General features: G+C 38.9%; 1 protein-coding gene and 1 long non-coding RNA gene across 6 annotated transcripts in view; one reads left to right on the top strand and one right to left on the bottom strand.

Annotated features, from left to right (window-relative positions):
• Nucleotides 1-20,380, bottom strand: part of Kcnn2 (potassium calcium-activated channel subfamily N member 2) — a 385,056-nt gene that overhangs the window by 86,451 nt on the left and 278,225 nt on the right. For all 5 annotated transcript variants that reach the window (XR_008219161.1, XM_052742128.1, XM_052742130.1 and 2 more), the window contains one exon: nt 14,251-14,669. Coding sequence is in view for 4 of the 5 variants with exons in the window: in XM_052742128.1 (XP_052598088.1) it covers nt 14,251-14,669 (419 nt within the window). In the remaining variant the exon portion in view is untranslated. The remainder of the gene's footprint in view (nt 1-14,250; nt 14,670-20,380) is intronic.
• On the top strand, nt 14,823-20,011 carry LOC128112790 (uncharacterized). The gene is made up of 2 exons (XR_008219164.1): nt 14,823-15,623; nt 18,587-20,011. It is a non-coding gene; the product is annotated as an uncharacterized LOC128112790 (long non-coding RNA).

Here is a 20,380-nt window from a genome sequence, read left to right as displayed (position 1 = left end):
TCATGTTCTCTCTTATACATGGGAGCTAAAAACACCAACCTGAATAGAGAACAGCAATTACTAAAGGCTTAGCAGGGTTTAGGTAACCAGGTTGTGGGGAAATTGAACAAAACACAGAAAGAAGTATAAGTTGCAGTTCCATAACACAATAGGGTCACTATAATTCACAGTAATTTACTGTACACTTAATAACTAGGAGAGAGAACAAGAGCACTCCATGCTCAAAGTAGTGATAAAGAGATGTAAACATTCATTAGTTTGATTGACAAGTACATATTATATAACTGTGCTGAAAATGCCACACTGTATCTTATAAATATGTGTAATTATTCTATTAATCAAACTGTAGAAAAAATATTTATACAGAGAAATATAAATGCCTCAATTTGTTCTTTATGTTATATACATGTACTATCTGTGCCCCATAACTGTATATAATTAAAAAAATAAGAATGGGCCGGGCGGTGGTGGCGCACGCCTTTAATCCCAGCACTCGGGAGGCAGAGCCAGGCGGATCTCTGTGAGTTCGAGGCCAGCCTGGGCTACCAAGTGAGTTCCAGGAAAGGCGCAAAGCTACACAGAGAAACCCTGTCTCGAAAAAACCAAAAAAAAAAAAAAAAAAAAAAAAAAAAAAAAAAAAAAAAAAAAAAAAAAAAAATAAGAATGGGAATAAAGTAGGCATATAAGTGTAACAACAGTAGTAAACATCATCTACTCTCAGAAATACAGCATGTTAGAAATTCTAAGGACAGCATCAGTATTGCTTTGTTTAAACACTGCTCTGCTGAGCTAACAGTATCCTAACTGGACTCTATGGATAGGTAGCATAGCTTTGTTCAAACACAGAATGCTTATAATGACTAGTAAGTGTGACCACATGGATTACTGGAAGCCAATTTTTATAACTTTTTGAGATTATAAAATAATTACAACATCTACCCCCTTCTCTTTCCTCCCTACAGCCCCTTCCATATACCCCCTTGATCTCATTAAAGAAAGTAGGTCATCAAATTTAACTTTTACCATAATCACGGACAGAAAAGATACTTTCTGCTAAACACAATGGTTCTGATACTTAGGCCTTGCTTTGTGACTTTCAGATTAACATACTGTAACTGCTACATGACTTTTCAAATGAGGTTCTAAAGCTGTTATAGAGACACCAAAAAGTCTGCAAAAACTTACACTTAAATTGCATCTTTTTGCTAGTTTATCAAGTACAATTTAGAAAACTAAAACAGCACATTTTGTTGAATACACAAAGTTTTCAAAAGACAACTTCCAGAGAAAAGTCCTGAAAGCATAGGTACCAGACAGCAATCACCCAAGCATCTTCCACCCATGCCAACATGGAATCATTACTACCACATGTTCAAAGCATATGGTGCATCTCTCTGTATTATACTATGCCGATCTGTTGCTGATGCTCCAACTAGCCAAACAGTAGCCAACAGCTAGAGCACGCCCCTTTTAAAGTCCTAAGAATGGGCTGTCAGAAACTCAGCAAGGCACACAATGAGAAGATGGAGGAGGAGGAAGAGGAGGAGGAGGAGGAGGAAGAGGAGGAGGAGGAGGAGGAGGAGGAGGAGGAGGAGGAGGAGGAGCATGGCCATTCACGATGTCTTGCTAGCTACATTTTGGAAGCACATTAGACATCTGGCCATTGGTCATGAAAACAGAAGACAAATCAAAATGAATTATTGCTTCAAATGGAAAAGAAAACAATAACATTAAGTATCCGCCAAGGAAGACAAGCCAGGAGTATTTTCACCCTAAGTGATGGTGTGACATATTCTGGCTTCATGTCTCATAGCTGTCAACATCATCAATTCAATGGGAAGATCTTTAGTGGCATTGAAAGGAAATCTCCTTTGTTCCTTCCTCTCTTTTACAACATTAGAAAATGTGGTTTTGAGAAAGACTTCAGAATGGGGAAAGCACAGCCTGGAGGAAAGAGAATTTAGTAAGAGAGTGGGTGTCTTCAAGGAGTCCCACCTGTGGGTGATAGGTCTCTGAGTTTCTTCTCCTCTATTGTCTCAGAAGTGGAGGCAAGACTGATTCCGAAGAAGGCGATCTGCATGGCTTTGACATACTTACAAAGCAATGAGAAGAGAAGTTAATAAATAAACCACAAAAACATGTATAAGCCATGTTTCTGATAAATAACTGATAACTAAACTCCATAAAGAACTCCTAAATTATACTAAAACAAAGGAACCTATTTAAAAACCAGTGAGAAAAATGAATAGCTATTTTCCCAAAGACTTACAAAGAGCTAATTTCACTAAAGGGTATTCAAAATCACTACTCACTAGAGGGCTGAAAATTATATACATAATATCAGGCTACTTTTTACTTTTTAGGATGGCTGTAATATTATGTAAGTAAATGTATGTAATTTATATAGGTATTTCTTTATATACATATATTTATGTATGTGTGCTTATATACATGGTGGCCAATGCTACTTATCCATATCCAATATACAAATTAATATGAAAATATAACTATTTACACATAAAATATTGCCATTCATAAGTATATGTTGATGACTAACAATATTGTTAGGTATATCATGAATATAGAATCCTCATATACTCTCATATATTGTTCACTGCTGCAGGAATATAAAATGATACACATTCAGATATTTGCCTGGGGTCAGAATGCATGTTTACATAGAGACTTTTGTACAAAAATTCACAGAACTCTACCCATAATACCCATACCAGGAAACCATCTAAATGTGCATCAGGTGATGAACAGTCAGATAAAATGTTCTTATAATAGAACACTGTTCACCAATAAAAAGGAGCACATTGTCAGACACACTGTAACAGAGATAAATATCATGTTAAGGCAAAGTAAAGAAGCCAAATGCAAGAAATGATATGTCATATCTATTGTCTATGGGAGACTGGAGCCTGTGGATACCCACAGTCCATGGATGCTCAATGTCTCTTACATAAAATGTCATAGTATTTGCACAGCATCGACAGCAACCTGTAGGTTTTTAATTATCTCTAAGTTACTCTTAACATGTAGTACAACACAAATACATATAAATAGTTATGTTGTATTGATAAAGAAAAACAATGGGAAAAAACGGTACAAACTTGATGCTGATACAGGTTTTACAAACATTTGTAACCCCTGGAGTGTTGAGAAACCTGTAAATAGAGGGTTTTCAGCTGTATTATCTGATCTTGCTGATCTGAATGCTTCAGAAAGGCAAATCTGTCTTCATAGGCTGTATTGTGGTGTGGCTGCATCAGCCCACAGCACTAAATCATCCAAATTGGTAGATTTTACTACACATAAATTATGCTTCATTAAAATTGTTTTTAAAATGAGTACTGTGTAATACTCATTTTTATATACTTTAGCCAAAAATTATGCTGAAACTCTCGATAATTAAGTTCTATTTTTTTTTATTATTATTCTGTACTTTTCACTAAGCATTGAATAATAGCAGATCAAAGTACCTCTGATTTCAGCACCACACTAAATTTCCATATCTCATTACTGGGCTTTGTCCAGCATTCCTGGGAATTTGGCAGCAATCAGAGTATTTATTATCCATGGGGGTTTTTGACACAGGGACCAAGAAGAGTTGCAACTGTCAGGGTACAGAAGTTCAAGGACTGTGGCCTTCCTGGGATCCAACAGCCATTCATGAACTAGATGTTGCCCTGCCAGGCTAGCAACTAGTAGAGAAGTAGATCGTGCCTCTCTTTATTGGAAAACAGCCAAGCAGACTTCCTGACACCCAGTAGGTGCTTTATTACCTAACAGCAGCTCTGGGATAGAACACAAAGGCCTCATTCTCTATCTCTTAACAGTGAATAACTTCATTAATGGATTAAGGTTATAAAAGTTGACTGTTAACAATATGAGGCAGATTTGTCTAAACTTGGAGCATGCCCAAAATGTATAAATTTTATTGCATGGGAAGAAACTTTGTCTTAAAAAATTTCCTCCTCTATTTTGATACAATTTTACAGTAATACAGCATCAAAAATCAAAGAATAAGATCCTCTGGTATGTGTATAGCTCTAAAATAGACACCAGTTGGCATGGCCAAGGACCTGGGTTTGATACCTAGAACTCAAAAACAACAATAACAACAACAAAAAAAACAAAACAGAAATAGAATGCAAAAAAAAAATTTGTGGACAAATAATAAACACTGTTTACCCCCAACCCAACCTGGGGTCTAAGAAAGGTATTAAGTTTTATAAAAAACAAAGTGGTCTAGTGCAACTGAACTGCATGAGTTCCCTGACCAAACCTTCATGTATATACCTTGCACACACATTCGACTTGGATAGAACTTCAGGGATTTCCCAAATCTGGGAAGAAGACAGAGCTCATACTTCAGAAGATCTGGACTTGAGCATGGATGTGAGAGTGATAAGCCTGCTATGAAATATTATGTCAGGTGTCCACTAAGGTTGGATGCCTACGCTGTTCAACTTTGAGTTGTGGTGGCTTTAAGAACCTCTGAAGGCATTTTTCAACCCTTATTCTTGAGACAAGAACATCAAAGCCCCCTGCTCCAAATATTACTCTTGCTTGTTATCTTGAAGGTCGACTCCTTCCCCCCAAATAGATCTATATAGGGATGAGGAGAAAATGGAGCCTGAGGCCATGCTTTTCTTTTTAAAAGACTTTAACGACCACTTTATTTGGGAAAATAACACTGAGCACTGAGGCTTTGCAAGTCACTAATGCATGCTGACGGCTTCTAAAGTGCAGAGTTTTCTAACTCGAAGGGCCATTTTAAAGCTGTGACTCATTTATGAGCGTGAAAATGCTATAAGTGTATTGTATGAATCAGACCCTGGAAGTAAACAAAGTATTACATTAGCATCAACCGCATATTACAAATCCATTGATGAAAGGCTTGGTGTTGACTTAGCAACAGCTGGAAGTTGGGGAGGTGAAAAATAATATAATTACCCAGTACTCTGTAACAACCCCAAGTGCCAGAGCATGTTTGCCTAGTATCACAAGGCATAGTTAATGACACTTTTAAAAAATATTAAAGAAATTCCATGTTTCAAATTTAAGCAAATGAGATAGAACCAGGCAACCCTAAAGGCCAGGGCTTTAAAGACAGCAGTACTCTCTGGGTGAGTCTCCTGAAAATATAAGATAAAATCTTGACTGATGAATTGGGAAAATGAGCCAGCACAGTAAAATGTCCCCTGCATATAATCCTATATTAAGAATAAAAACCATAATAGAACAGGTGAGACATCCACATGCCATTTATCCTTCCTCCTCCAAAAGTTGGCATATGTCACATGAAAATGGAAAGTAAAAGTTCAAACTCTTTGAAAAAGCGAAGTGAAGACTACGATCCAAGCCATGTATACACACCAAATGCAGTTATCACACGTTGAAACCTGTTGCAGAATATTTGTTTAACTATGCAAACATGTGCTGCGTTTGTTTTACTACGAAAAGATATACTGCATTTGTTTATGTTGCAGAACATTTGTTTAACTATGTAAAGATGTGTTGCTGTTTTCCCTTCCCTGCCCAAGGCACCTGATTGGTCTAATAAAATGCTGAATGGCCAATAGCAAAGGAGGAGGTATAGACAGAACTTTCAGGCAGGGAGAGTAAGTAGGAGGAGGAATTTAGGCTCAAGGAAGAAAGAAAAAGGAAGAAAGAAAAGGAGATGAGAGGGAAATGTCAGGGGCAGCCAGCCAGACAGACAGATGCAGAGGAAGAAGGAAAGTAGAACATGCAGAATGAAAGAAAGGTGAAAAAGTCCCCAAGGCAAAATGTAAATGAATGGAAACACATTAAGTTAAGTTAAAAGAGCTTGTGGGACAAGCCTAAGTTAAGGCCAAGCATTCATAATTAATATTAAGTCTCCATGTCTTTATTTGGGAGCTGGTTGGAGGCCCAAGGAACTTTCCAACTACAAATGGAACCTACCATTGGCATTATTTTAAAGCATGCTCTACAAAGGGTAAGCAATGAATGATCTTGAATATACAGACTAAGGCAGAGAAAGTGGATCAGTGTAACGCTGAACTGATGTACTAGATGTTAATAACAATTAACTTTTTGGATTCTCACAAATAAAAGAATAAATGGACATGATTTAGAGCCCATAACCAATAGAGAGTGAAATCCCAGATATCATCTATAAGTTAGGGCTAAAAGGGTGAAAGACTATCTAATTACAAAACACATTGCTCTTTTTCTTCAGGAAATCCTACTGGTGTGTGTCCCTAGACCAGAGGTATTCTATTTGATATTGATTCCCTCAACAACCCATTCAATACACTGATGTCAGAAGACAGCTATTTGTGTAAAACTTAAACTGTGTGTCATTTTACTATGGAGTATTATTTGCCTGTAGTATTCCACCAGACAATATATAAGAACAAAGTTTCAGATGTATTTGAGAAATCATCTCTGTGATTAAAAACAAAACTTTTGAAAATATACTGTAAATGACTATTAGTGGAACTATCACACACAGAGTAGAGTACAAATAGATACTCCATTGGGGTAATATTATAACATACTTATTAACATCATAAGCATATTGAAGTCGAAGTCTCTGGTTCTCAGATTATCTTTGACCATGAGAGAAATAAATACCATGTTAATCTTTGTCTGTTAGGTTTTAGTGCTGGAACTTAGTCAACCAGTTTACAATGCTGGTCACAGTTCCAGAAGAAAGTCACACCCAAGTTCACTCTTCGCTTCTTTAACTCTCCCACTTTCAAAATGAAACTAATTCAAACTGATTTTCCATAACATCTCCCTCTCAACTAATGTATATGAGTTTATTTATTTAAATGTGTTTATAGACAAGATAATGAATAAATCAGAGTATGCAGTTATTTGACCATTGATATCCTAACTACATGACCCTTTCCCCAGCGACAGAAACACTCCTGACTCCTCTGATTTATGACAGTAGCACAGTGTGACTTTTACTTGGAAACACTGGCACCAGAGTCCCTAGCTCCATGTGCTCAGTATTTATTTGTCTTTGAGTATGTCTTCCCTTCCAGATTATTAAAGTTTCATTAAAAGAAGAAAGAATATATCGAACACAGAAATATTTCACTTGATTGATTCTTAAACTGCAGAAGGTTGTAATACCTCCCAGTCTCTAAAACTTCAGTATTATTTAACACACACCAAGAATGTGTCTCAGAAGATGCAGACAAGCCAGTATCACTTTCCCTCTTAGAATTCCTGATGCATATTTACATGCTAGTTGTTCTTCAGACCTTGAAGGCGATGACAACAGCAATAAAAGCAAGGCAATGACAAGGGGGTCTTCCCAGTGCGACACAGCACTAGCCCCTGTACGGAGGCTTGTCAAGTTACGATAACCTCTTAGGAACAGCATCTCTTGACACATGCTAACTTGGCCATGGAGGAGGCTATTTCTACAAAACTAAAGAAATCCGAGGAGGTGCAAATGGGGACTGGGTACTTCCCAAAGTCCAGGGACTTAAGCTTGGGTGTTCCAGTTTCTTCTGCTTCTCAAGGTTCCCTGAAGTTTCTCCCAGACGTATCCTGATGAAATGTCCAGATCTGAGCCATTTTGAATGTCAGATCATTTACCGGGATGATGTCACACTTCTTGGCTTGCATCGGAAAAGATGTTCACTTAAACACAAAACTACACCAGAACCAGAGTATGGCGATTACTCTCATTTAGCTGAAGGTAGATGTTTACTAACCAATGAGGCAAATGAAATAATACTAGAGTTCTGATTTCTCTGCTTTTACCTATCATTCACCCAAATAAATGAGTCAATAAATACTTGCATATATATGTATAGACATACATATATAAAGTATAAAAATATAAATTTTATAATTATAAATCACGTATTATATATACATACTATCTATACAATATACACATCCATAGTATATACATAGTACAATATACAAATATACATTTACATTCACAGGCAAATAAATATTGAACACACAATACACCAGGGATGAAAAATAGATGCCATCTATAGCTGCCTTCCCCATCAATAGAGAAGAACACTTTCAAGAAACTGCTAGAAACTCTGTGCTTAGTAGGAGGACAGCGATCAACACAACTTTTCCAGAAGGCTGTCTGACTCTCTTCATCTTAAAATATTCTCAGAATTATTTTTAAGAGGGTTGTCTTATTTTTAATTATGCTTCTATGTGTTTGTCTGTATGTGGATGAGTGCAGGTACCTGAAGAGGCCAGAAGAAGGCATCAGATGCTCCAGAGCTTGAGCTACAGATGGTTGTGAGCCCCCTGACGTGGCTGCAGGGAACCAAACTTGGGTCTCCTGCAACAGCAATATACAGTACACTTAACAGCCACGGCATATCTCCAGTCTCTAAATGGTCTTAAAATTCTTATAACTAATTAAAAAGAGAATTTCTATGTGGTGATAATTTATTTGTGCTGAAATGTGATTGTATTTGCATGTTAATAAATAAAGTTTGCCTGGAGATCAGAGGTCACATAGTGGAGCCATAAACAGAAATCAAGCAGTGGTAGCCCACGCCCTTAATCTGATCACATGGCAAGCAGACTCTTTGTGTGGTCAAGGACACAGCCAAGTGTGGTGACAGGCACCTTTAATCCCAGTACCAACCATAGAGACCTGGAGGTCTGTATAGACAGGCAGTGATGAGGAAGTGATGTGGCTGGGCTTAGAGTGAATGAGAAGGCAGAACAGGAAAGCAATAAAAGCAGTTTAGACAGGAAGAAGCTCTCTCTGGGGGAAGCGACGGTGAGGTGGTAAGCTAAGGCTAATTGTGGCTATTAGCTATTTCTCTGATCTCTTCGGCTATTACCCCTGTATTTGGCTCTGTGTTTCTTGTTTAATAAGATTGTTTAGAAATTTGTCTACATTTCTATTTGATACAAAATATCTCCCTTGAATGTAGACAGGATACTTAGATGGGCCAAAGATAAGACAGTGTGGTTCACTTAGACCAAAAGATAAGGGAGTTGTGCTTATGTGAAACAGTATATACTTAGAAAAGCAAAGGAAAATGGATGGGAATGAGGGAAAGCAGAAAAAATGGAGGAAGTTAGGGAGGGAAGGAGTGAAGAAAGGAAGGAGGAAAGGACAGAGGAAGCAAGGGGAAGAGAGAGACAGAGGCAAGCCAACATCAAGGAGAAAAAGGCCGGCTTGTGCAGTAATATTTAAAATGGAAACTTAGTGAAATAATTTATGTATCTTTGCAGATTTTAAATTTTATTTTTTGAGACCATAGTGTAATTGTATCATTTTACTTTTCCCTTTCCTCCCTCCAAACTTGTCCATTTACTCCATCTTGCTCTTGTTCAAAATAGTGGCCTTTTTTTCATTAATTGTTATCACATACATATATGTATATGTATACACATAAATATTCTTAAATACGGCCTGCTCGGTCTGTATACTACTACTTGTATGTGTGTTCCTGGGGCTGGCCAGTGGTATTGGATAACCAATTGGTGTGATCTTCCCAGAGAAGACTATTTCTCCGGCTCTCAGCGTTCCTTAGTTGCCTATAGTTCCTTGTGTAGGGTTGAGGCCTCAGGGCTTTTCCCTGTGCACATCAGAATGTCTACTGTCATCCTTGTTCAGCTCAAATTTTGGAGAGCTGTGCTGGTGAGATTTTATGGCTGTAGCTTATGACATTTGTAGGACACACAATCTTGGAGGAAGACCTACAACAGCCACTTCACTGAAGCAGAATAATCCCTAACTACATTCTAAATGTTTGTCCTTATACCCACAGATGGATGTAGGCATCACCGTCATCAAGGAAACGTCCCTTTCCAACAGAGAGACCATTACAGAAAACCACAACCAATCAAGATGCAGGATAGTGGAGCCCAGTCCCAACAGATACATGTCTTTGCATCTAAAAGTCACAATCTGGAGATTTTCCAAAGCGAAATGGGAAATTTGCTGAAAAAAAAAATTCAACTGTGGAAAATCTATCAAAGTGTTGGGTAATGATTTTATGTCTTTTCACATTTGTGTAATTATAAAATGTTAAGCTAAATAATAACTACTCAAACCATTTAGCTTGCAAATGAAGAAAGATGAGCAAGAAGCAGTAATGTGCCTAGCCTGAGGTCACCCACCCTCTAAAATGCAAGCTGGGACTCAGGCTTGCGGTTGCAATCCTGAGTCTGGCATTTGTCTCCTTTCCCACAAAAACCAAAGATCTGTTGATTCGCTTCTGTTACTCCTGCCTGTAGACTCCTTTTCATGGTGCAGGGGACACTTTCTCTTTCCCTTGCCTGTTGATGAAGAGAGGAGTGGCTATCATCTCACAATTCCAGCCCGACAAAAAAACACACATCCTTTGGGCTGCTCTGCTGTCAGGTGGCACAGCTTGCCCCAGAATTTCTATACTTAGGGTAAAAATGGTGATATGAACCATTTAAAAAAAAAAAAAGAAAACGCATGGCAGGTGAACAATTTTGAGGTGACTTAAATTGGTCTTTGGAAACAATCACAGTAGAGACCACCCAAATTTATGCAAATATTAGTAAGGATGCTTTTACCCACCACAGTCACACTGCTATGCAGAAATATTGGTTTAATCTTTAGAATCTGAATAGGTATATGTATTAAGTTTTTAATAGTCGTTCTTCAACTTGGTAGGTACATCTGCTGCAGAAAACATCATAAGCCCATAAATACCATGATTGCTAGGTGACAAGAATTACCTTAAGCAGTTTACTTTTCTTTAAAAAGAACTAGAGAAGTGAGCTTTGTAGTAGAATGCTTGTTGAGCAAATGCTGTTTGATTCCCAATATAGCAAAAATTAACCAAAAACAAAGGGAACACTTTAATCCCTCAAATGCTATACCTATACTTAGGTAGAGAAGTTCCAGAAAGATTCAGATGCACGATTTTAAAGCCTCACCACAGACAAATTTGCAGAAAAGCAGATGAACTCATCCAGCATGCATGCTCCTTGTGGCTCCTTCTCTTAACCCTCTAAGAATGACTATAGATAACTTTAAGCAAATAAGAAAAAAAAGTATAAATCCATAAAGATAAAATGAGTGAGTGGCAGGCAACACAGAACTAAATATATCAGAAAGCTGATCTCATACTGACTCAAGAAAGCAGAACTCTAGATCAGAGTTTAAACAGAAGCATCTCTCAGGACACTGGGGACCTGCCCCCATATGACTCCAGCACGGTCCACACCGGCCCACTGCAGGTAGGAACATGGCCAAGCTTTAAATGGGAGAAGACAGCCAAAGGCTGCACAGAGACACATAACCCTTTCTTCTGCTCTGGGAATGAGGGCTGCCCTTAGCCAGGCTTGTAGACTCTGGACTTTTGTAGTCAGGAGAGAACAGAGCAGGGTTGTGAACTGGCTGAGTGAGTCGAACACACCCTGACTAGAACTCCACTGCTTTCACAGGAATTCCCACAAAGAAGCCATCCATACTCTGGCTCCAATGATGAGCTCACGGGGTGGTCAGATTTTTCAGAGGATATATAAAATATGCTAGTCCCACCTGTCAACCAAATCTCCCTCCAGTGAAGGCCACAGTTGGCCAGTTCTAGACAGAAACCTAAAGCTTCCAACGGACTCTTTCACATGAGCTCCTCAGTATGAGCATGCAGCCAAGGACACCCAGGCATTTAAGGAAAGCTTCTAAAACAGCAGCCAAAAAAAGAAAATAATGTATCTTTGGGGACACAAACAAAATACAAAGAGAAACGAATTCTAAAAGCACCCTTAACATTGTCAGATAAATACAACCCTATAGAACAGCAAAAGAGAAGTGGGAGGCTATCAGACACAAATGAGCACATGGGGTCAAAAAGTAGACACTGGAATTTAATGAACAGCAGGGAAAACGTTAATTCCAAAAACAAAATCATGTTTACGTGTTTGTTTGCTTTCACCATAATGAGGATTGCATCCAGAGCCCAACTCTGCTAGACAAAGGCTCTACCACTGAGGTATACCCCTAATCCCTAACAGAAAGCTTAGAAATAAAACCGAAGTTGTCTTCCAACATGGAAAGCAAAGCATAGACAGAAAATAAGAAAAAATTAAAAAACTAACATATGGAGACAGTTATCCACACAACAAAATCCAGGAGCTTTAAGAAATCAGTTTCCTTTCTCAGAATTGAAGAACAAGAATCCCATTGCTGAATGGTGATGTTTTTCTTACAGCTTAGTGGCTGTACATGAATCTACTGATATTTTAATTATCATCTGCAGCCCCACAGTCCCATAGGGAACACCCCGCTGACCACTCAGGCCATGGCCAGGAGGTCCTTTGGGTCCAATGGCCGGACTATGCCATGGCTGCTATTTGTAGCTTAATCTAAGTCTCTGTCGTTCGATTTATCAACAAAGACTCAGAAGTCAGATTTGTGGTGAAAAACCTGTTAGATCAAAGAAGCCGAGAAGCAATCAGCTGACCTTGATTTTTGGCTGGAGACCCAGCAAGAGATGTTTCCTCACTTGTCCCAAAACCAAAAGGAAAAGCCAATCTCAAGTCCCCACCCTTTCCTCCCAGTGTGTCTTCTCTATCCAAATTGCTGGCTTCTCTATGGCCAGTTCTGGTCAGTTAGTCGCTAGCTTTGCCCCCTGATTCAAGACTGTCACAGTGCAATCAAAATTCTCACAACAGAATGGGCCAAGAAAGTTCCCAGTATCATAGACTGAAACAGATTCATAACCTTGTACAGTTTAGAATGCCAATCCTGGAGGCTTTCAGAAAGAAAAAGAAAAAGATTAAAATGAGAATAGAATCAGACTGAGGGACTCTGAACACAAAGGGAAATGAAATTCTTCACTTTTCTGAAGAATGACTTTCCAATCTGGAATATTTGTATCTAGCCACACTGTTCATTAACATCATCTGGGAATACAGACTGCCATGTTGTCAAGGTCATTCTCTCACATACTGCATTTTCTTAGAAATTATCACAAAATGTGGTCACCCACAGTAAATAAATAAATAAAAGCATAAGTAAAAAATAAGAGGTACTACACACACACATACACATATACAGACACACACACACACACACACACACACACACACACAATACAGACACACACACACTCACAGAGGAAAAACAAAAAACAACAACAACAGCAAACTCTCCAACATGACACAGCAAGAAAAAAAAGGTTCTAAAAGCCACTGTTTCAAGGGGAAAATGTAGGAAAGCTCAATATATTTTAAGAGAAAGAGGGAGGCTTACAGAACGAGGTAAGGCTTAGAGATGATTCCATTGTAAGAATATACAAAACTGAGCCAGAAGCAAAAAAAAAAAATCTAAGCAAACAAACAAACAAAAAAATCAAAACAACAAAGTAAAGGAAAGGAAAGGAAGTACTATTTATTCCAGAGAAAATAAAAAGAAAAACTACGAAGAGGAGGGAAGAGTCCTACAATGAGATTTACCCTGTCACAATATGGATAGTGAAGTTGTTAAATTTTGTTTCTATACAAGGGTAAGGTTTCTACACAAGAGTAAGGAACAGTTCTATCTCTCATACGCTAATTTCACCTTGAATTTCCTACCAGAGTTGTATAACCATACTCACCACCCATTAAGTGGCTTTTTCTATAGGCCATTCATAAATGTATTTTGCTTAGTAAACAATGAAGTGAACATTGTTGATGATATAATTGATTGGTTCAGACTCTGTGAGCAGCCTCTGAATACAGACAGTATGTGTGCACCCCTAAAATACCAGTGCTTTTCAGACAAGAAACACATACTGTCTCTTTTTGTTCTTGAATGTTCAATAGAAACCAGTTCGTGCATCCATCAAGTCTCTAACAGGTAATCATGCACACAGTAGTACAAATTGGCACTATGGATAACAAATAACTTTACTACTTTAGCAGGTCCCCTAAAGTTCAAACATGTTGTATCAAGACTTCCTGTTTCAATAATTATAAATACTTAAACCAGAAGTATCTCAGCAATGTTAACATTTCCCACACAGAGCCACAACAAAAAGTCCTGGACTCTGAATTTTGATAGATTACAAAGATAACTCTCTGTTGAGAGCTGATCAACTCAGAAAGCAAAATACACAACCATCAATGCATTAGCTCTATACAGGAACCTTCTGGAAAGCTTTGTTACTCATATTTAAAAGACAGTAAAAAATTTCAAAACTCAGGCACATCATGTTCTTTCTCTCACTTCTGAAGATACTATATGACAAATTATTTTCTCAGGAAAAGAAACAAACTTACCTTTCACAAGCTCGGACAGTCCATGCGGCAATTATCCATAATGAGATACTAAAAACCAAGAGTACAGTTCCTGGGCAGATAGTCATTAAAGTCTTCATAACAAAACGCGTATTGAAGTTTATCTTATTAAGTGCCCCAATGCTTCTAGAGGAGGCATCGGTGAAAAGTTTGCTGTGTAAAAGCATGACTCTGGCAATCAGATAGAGTCTTAAGAACATTGGTATAGATAAAATAATATCCACATCAGCGGTGGTTGTGGAGGGGGCATAGGAGAAGGCAAGCCGGGCCGTCCATGTGAACGTGTAATTCCCAGGTATGGGATGAATAGCACACACCAGTATTTCCAAGCAGATGAAGAAAATACGCTCATAAGTCATGGCTATTCTCCAGTCATCTGCTCCATTGTCCACCATGAATAACTGAAAAAATAAAGTAGAAAAGCAGCTTCAGTATGGCATGAATGCTCCACAAGTGTTAGTGCAGAACTTAAAAAGACAACAGGTGATGCTTAGCAGCGGGGCAAGCTAAAGCTGACAGCTTGGAAACTCTAGTCAGGTACACTATTTATAGAAGTGGGCAATGGGATCGGAGGGGGGTTCCATTCCACAAAACTTAGAAGGAACCGCTTGCTGCAGAGGGACTCAATGTATTTGGGAGTCCAGGTTACTGGATAATCATAAACTACATTTGCTTTGCAACAGATTGCTCTCCATTTGAAGAGACGGTGTTCCAACCCATGCATGATGCTATTTAGGGTGCCTCTGTAGTCACTTCAACCCTAGAATGCAGCGACACATAAGCATTCTTATGAGAAATCTTATTCTTGGCCTCAGAAAAAAAATCACAAGAAACCACAGATAAACGTGGCAGAAACATTTATTCCAGTTCCCTCACTATTGTTTTATATCTTTTTTCAATTCTTCCTTCATAAAGACTACCTTTTCTTATGTTTGTCTTCTCTTATACCACAATTAAGAAAAGAATACCTTGCTTCCCTGGCTGTTTATAAACAAGGACACCAGACCCTGGCTGTCCGTGAGTACCCAAAAGCATTTGGAAATGTGTGTTCATTTTTCTGGCTGTCATGACGACTTGTGGGAGCTCCTGGCATTTGAGTCCAGGAATCCATGGGTGCCAATCCTGCTGTATGGTTGCAGACTAGGAAGACTCCTCTGCCCTGATGCCAACAGTGTTCCCCACCAAGAAAGTGTTCTTCTCTTCCTTCTGCTAAGTAGTCAACTGAAGTAGGAGTAAAAGCAACCAAAGGGAGCATATTTGCCATCTCAATGCGTGAGCTGCTGAGGGAGTGGGGAAAGATTCCACATGGCTGCGTCCTATGTCCTATGTGTCCTCTTCTCCTCCATGGACATCAGGTAGGTCCCTGTTCTTGCTTAGCTATTCTGTATGTGGTCCTTCTCTCCTATGACCCAAACTGTTCCTTGCTTTGCTGTTACTTTACAAAATAACAGTATTGGAGGGGAAAAAAATGCTTCTTCTGTGTGATACTGCATTCAAGGAGATAGAAAGCCATTAAATTTTTTTTTTATCAAAAATATGTCAGTATTTAGAGGGTCTACTTACTTTCTTTGCCAACTTGCTTCTGAGTGACAGGCAGAGTGTAAAACTGAAACCTACCTCCAAAGGGGCTGAGCATCACACAACTCCAAAGGATCTTTAAGAGACTTTTAAAAGGCCCTGTTCCTTCTCTGCACGCTCTCACCCCCACACCCCTGTATCCTTTCCTCCCAGCTTTTCTCTCAAGTTCCATGTGTCTAAAGCAATGCCATACCCAACTCCACTTTCCCTGGGATCCACGTGCCTTTCCTAAGAGGGAAATAAGTTTGCATCATTCCAACTCACCCAAAAGAATACAAGGCAAGAAAGAGAAGCAGGGCCAGCCGTCTACACTGGGTGGGGTTGGTTTTTTTTAGGGCTCCTTTAATTCAAGGGGACCTCCCTGCTATCAGTCCCTCAGCCACTGGTGCTACTGAAGACAGCTTCATTACGGAAGACAGTCTTCACTCTTAACTTCCAAGTTCTTGTAAAGTCACTTGCAGACAAGCCAGTGGCTGCCACAAATAAAGCTGGGTCCGGGACTGAAGCCCGCCCTCCCCAGGAAAACTACATGCAGATGAGAGATCTGGCTATGAAACTGAACCCAAGAGCTCAGTGAAGGTAGCGGATCAGACTTCTTCCAGAAGCTCAGAGAAATGAAGGCTTTCTGACTGGGCTGCCGGCCTAAGCCATAAAACAAACAAATGAAAAGTAAGTAACACAGGTACATTTCACTCTGGGAAACTTTATTTATTTATGTATTTCTTTATTTACCTATTATTTATTTTGTACCATGTCAAAAGCATAATAACGTGAGCAAAACAAAAACAAACAACAAACTATGAGGTGGTGGGATGTTTGCCTCTCTATCACAGAAGACTCTCTGAATATAGATGTTCCTTTAGAAATCAGCAACACAATAGAAAAATAAAGGCACAAATATAGGAGTGGAAATAAAATAAAAATGATTAAAAAACCCATTTTAAAGTAAATATGCCTAACCTTAATTGTAAAAGAAAATTTTTTTTTAACTTAGATTCAAAAAAGTAGCCTGGTTAACTGGTAACACAGGCCTGTGTAACCATAGCTACTAAGGAGGCAGAAGCTTGAGTCAAAGCCAACCTGAGTAACTCAGGGAGACCCTGTTTCAAATAATAATAAGAAGAAGAATGCCCGGGGATAGAGCTGAGTGGGAAAAGAGCACTTTCTTGGCATTCACAAGACCCTAGGTTTGATCCTCAGTGCCAGAAAGAAAAACAAAAGGTTGTAGAAGTTTTCGTAACAGGCTGTACTTTTTTTTTTTTTTTTATTATTAATTTATTTTGCAATACAATTCAGTTCTACATATCAGCCACGGATTCCCTTGTTCTCCCCGCTCCCGTCCCCCTCACCTTCCCCCCAACGCCCCCCCCCCCCATTCCCATCTCCTCCAGGGCAAAGCCTTCCCCACAGACTGAGGTCAACCTGGTAGACTCAGTCCAGGTAGGTCTAGTCCCCTCCTCCCAGGCCGAGCCAAACAATCCTGCATAGCTGTACTTTTTAAGAGGGGAAAAAACAGCACTTGACAGTACTTGCAGGCATTGCGAATGAAGGCAACTGTGAATCCTGCCAGCTCCTGAGGAGGCCAGTTCATCAGGCTGGATCCTCATTGGCCAAGCATTCCCATCTCTTTACAACAACGTATCTGCATGTGTGCTCAACAGCAAACACATGGTCATGTGTTTCAGCACTGCTTTTATATTTGCAAAAGGCTGGGATAATGTGAATAATGTAATACAGAAGTGGGTTAAAGAAATTCTGGATGTCCCCCAAACAGAATAATAAGCCCGGGGGAAAAAAGATCAAGAAAATTTATTTGAAACTATTAAATGGAATGATATAGTAAGTACTAACAATTTTTTTTTTTTTGGAACAATGCATCTACTAGCATTTACGCAGGTTTTTTTTGAATGGGGAAACATATTTGTATTTCATGTCTATAATATTCCTCTGATAAAAGACTAGAAATTAATGCTAAGAACCATATAAGGAGGTGAACTAAGGTCCTGAGGACTGGAAAGAATAGAATGACAGATAATAAAATAAACTTAAGTACTTTTAATTTGGGGAGCATGTGAACAATATTAATAACTAATAAAAATTAAGGAAAAATCACGATGAAAAGGAAGATGAGAATGAAGAAGGCCATTAGACATTCAGATACTTCCTACCAGTCTCCATGTTCAATTCTAGAAAGTAATGGCTGCTGTTATGAGCGATCATATACAGAATCAAACACGGAAATTCAGTTGATAGCTAAAATAACCTTACCAAGCAAAACCTTGAATGATTACATTTTATAACTATTGCCAACAGCATGAATAAAATAATAATAATATGTGTTAACTTTTAAACAAGTATTCATTGAGGTCCCTTCATGCAGGGAGACCTGGGCTCATCTTGTTTCCTGAATTCCGGCCTGAAACATGGGCCATGCTAGAGTATGTCCAAGCCCTTCTCACAGCTGGGAAGGATAAAGGAAGACCCATCTTCTGTTATGAGCAGTGGTGAGCCAAAAACACTCACATACTCCTTATTTCTGTCCCTCCCCGCTACAGCCATAGTCACTTCTGTAGATGTCTTTGCAGTATGTACTGCATTTTCTCTCTCCTACACTCCAAACATGATGCAATTAGGATCTCCAGTACTAAGCACGAGGTTGTTAGAGGCCACAAAAGCATGCCTTTGGTTCAAAAAAGAAAAAAGAACAAACCAGCTATGGCATCTTCCTTCTCTCTTTCAGGTGGGCCCTAGATCTGCAGCACCCATCTTATGAGCCAAATCTAAAGATTCTGAAAGAATCACACCAATGACAGCCTGGACATTTGAGGCCACAGAGCCAGCACCCACCATCAACCGGATTTTCTGTTATTTATGCAGCTGAAAACTAAGACCGCATTTAACTTAGTATATTTTAAACGTCTGTGTAAACAGCTGTAAAAGGAAAAGGCTATTTATTAAAAGAAATACTTTATGGAGGAAACAGTCAAGAAATCAGTCAAAAGGAATGCATTTCAGATACCAAAATGTAAAATGTGAAAGCTGCTGAGTGTGGTGGAGCTGTTGGTGGGTGGATGTCTCCTGTTCATGACTTTCAAGTGTCAACCAACTGCTCTGAAATCTCTTAGTGTGAGTCATAGGAAACATGATTTGCAGTGCCAGAGAAGCTTGTACTTAATACATGCTGGACCACTTACTAGCTGAATGGTTTGGAGCAACATATTTAAACTCTCTAAACTTAAACCTGCTCATTTGTAATATGAAATAAAAATAATGTCAACCTTACTTGGCTATGATGAGGCAACACCTACTCTGTCGATGCTAATAAAAGTCAAACCACGAACCTACAAATAAGGTTAGTATTCCATGGACCCTCGAGAGAAGTGGCTGTATGAACTAAATGAGAACTTGTGTTCTTAAAGTGGAAAATTTAACCATGGAGGAGAAGTTGACTAGAAAACAGAGTGAACTCAGTCTTGAGAGGAAGTCCACAAGCTTCACCTTGTGCCTGCTTCTGAAGGAATTCTCATCAACTGCTGAAACATGAGCTTCTGAGTGTCCTCCTCACATCTAATCAAGTGCTTCAGCCACAGATAAAAGCTTAGGATCATCTACTTGATCCAGGGGTAACTGAGATTAAAATGGTTTTGGAACCTGCTGCCCTTCAGACCTACTATAATTAAAATCAAATCTTGACCCCTTTCATGGGGCTTCTGGCGACTCTGCCCACTTTTGGGCACTGATGCATTGGGCACCCATAATTACACTCACCTTGCACTGCAGCTCATGCCAGTTTGTACATGTACAAAGAACTTGTGAGCTCTTCCCAAAAGATGAGATGCTCAAATTCCCTGCTGTTTTTCTCTCAATAGAATGGAAACCACAGAAAATACTGGAGTCTGTGGCCTCTGCATTCATGCTCCAGAATCTGGGGCCAGGCAGAGCTCAGTCTGAGTGTGACTGACCATCAGTTCTCAACTCAATGACACTAGAGAATGACTCAACTTCTTCATCTTCAATTTTATGATGTTGGAAGGGAGCAAAGGAATCAATTGATGGGGAATAAACTATATGCAAGGCTAAAAAGTGCAAAGCCACAATTAAATATGAGAAAATTCATTTCATTCTAAAAGTTTAATGTATAATAATAAAAGGCTGTATGTTTTCATTTGAAGCATTCATAACTGCTACGAAGCTAAAATATAATATCATCACCTTTGTTATTTTAAGCACTTAAAAGCTAGCTAAAAGGCAGTTCATAATTATTAGTACATTTGCCCTTTAAGAGCTTAATTAAAGGACAAGCAATTGAAAGGATTTGTCATGGTCACCCCATGAGTAAGTGAAAAGCCCAAAGCTAAAGTTCAGGTTTTCTAACATGCACATAATTTGACAGGAGCATCAGGAAACTCTGAAAAGGTGGAAGAAATCAAATATTTATAAAGCAAATGAATGTTTACCCCCTAATTTACATTACAATTTCTGCAATGTCACATATAACTCCCTGATGCTCTTGGAAAACCTCCTATTCTCTGGC

Source organism: Peromyscus californicus, unplaced genomic scaffold (assembly GCF_007827085.1).
Source record: "Peromyscus californicus insignis strain IS unplaced genomic scaffold, ASM782708v3 Scaffold_17__1_contigs__length_78620276, whole genome shotgun sequence".
NCBI classification, from domain to species: Eukaryota; Metazoa; Chordata; class Mammalia; order Rodentia; family Cricetidae; genus Peromyscus; species Peromyscus californicus.
The sequence above is the reverse complement of the archived record's forward strand: the minus strand, read 5'-3'. Positions and strand labels throughout refer to the sequence as shown.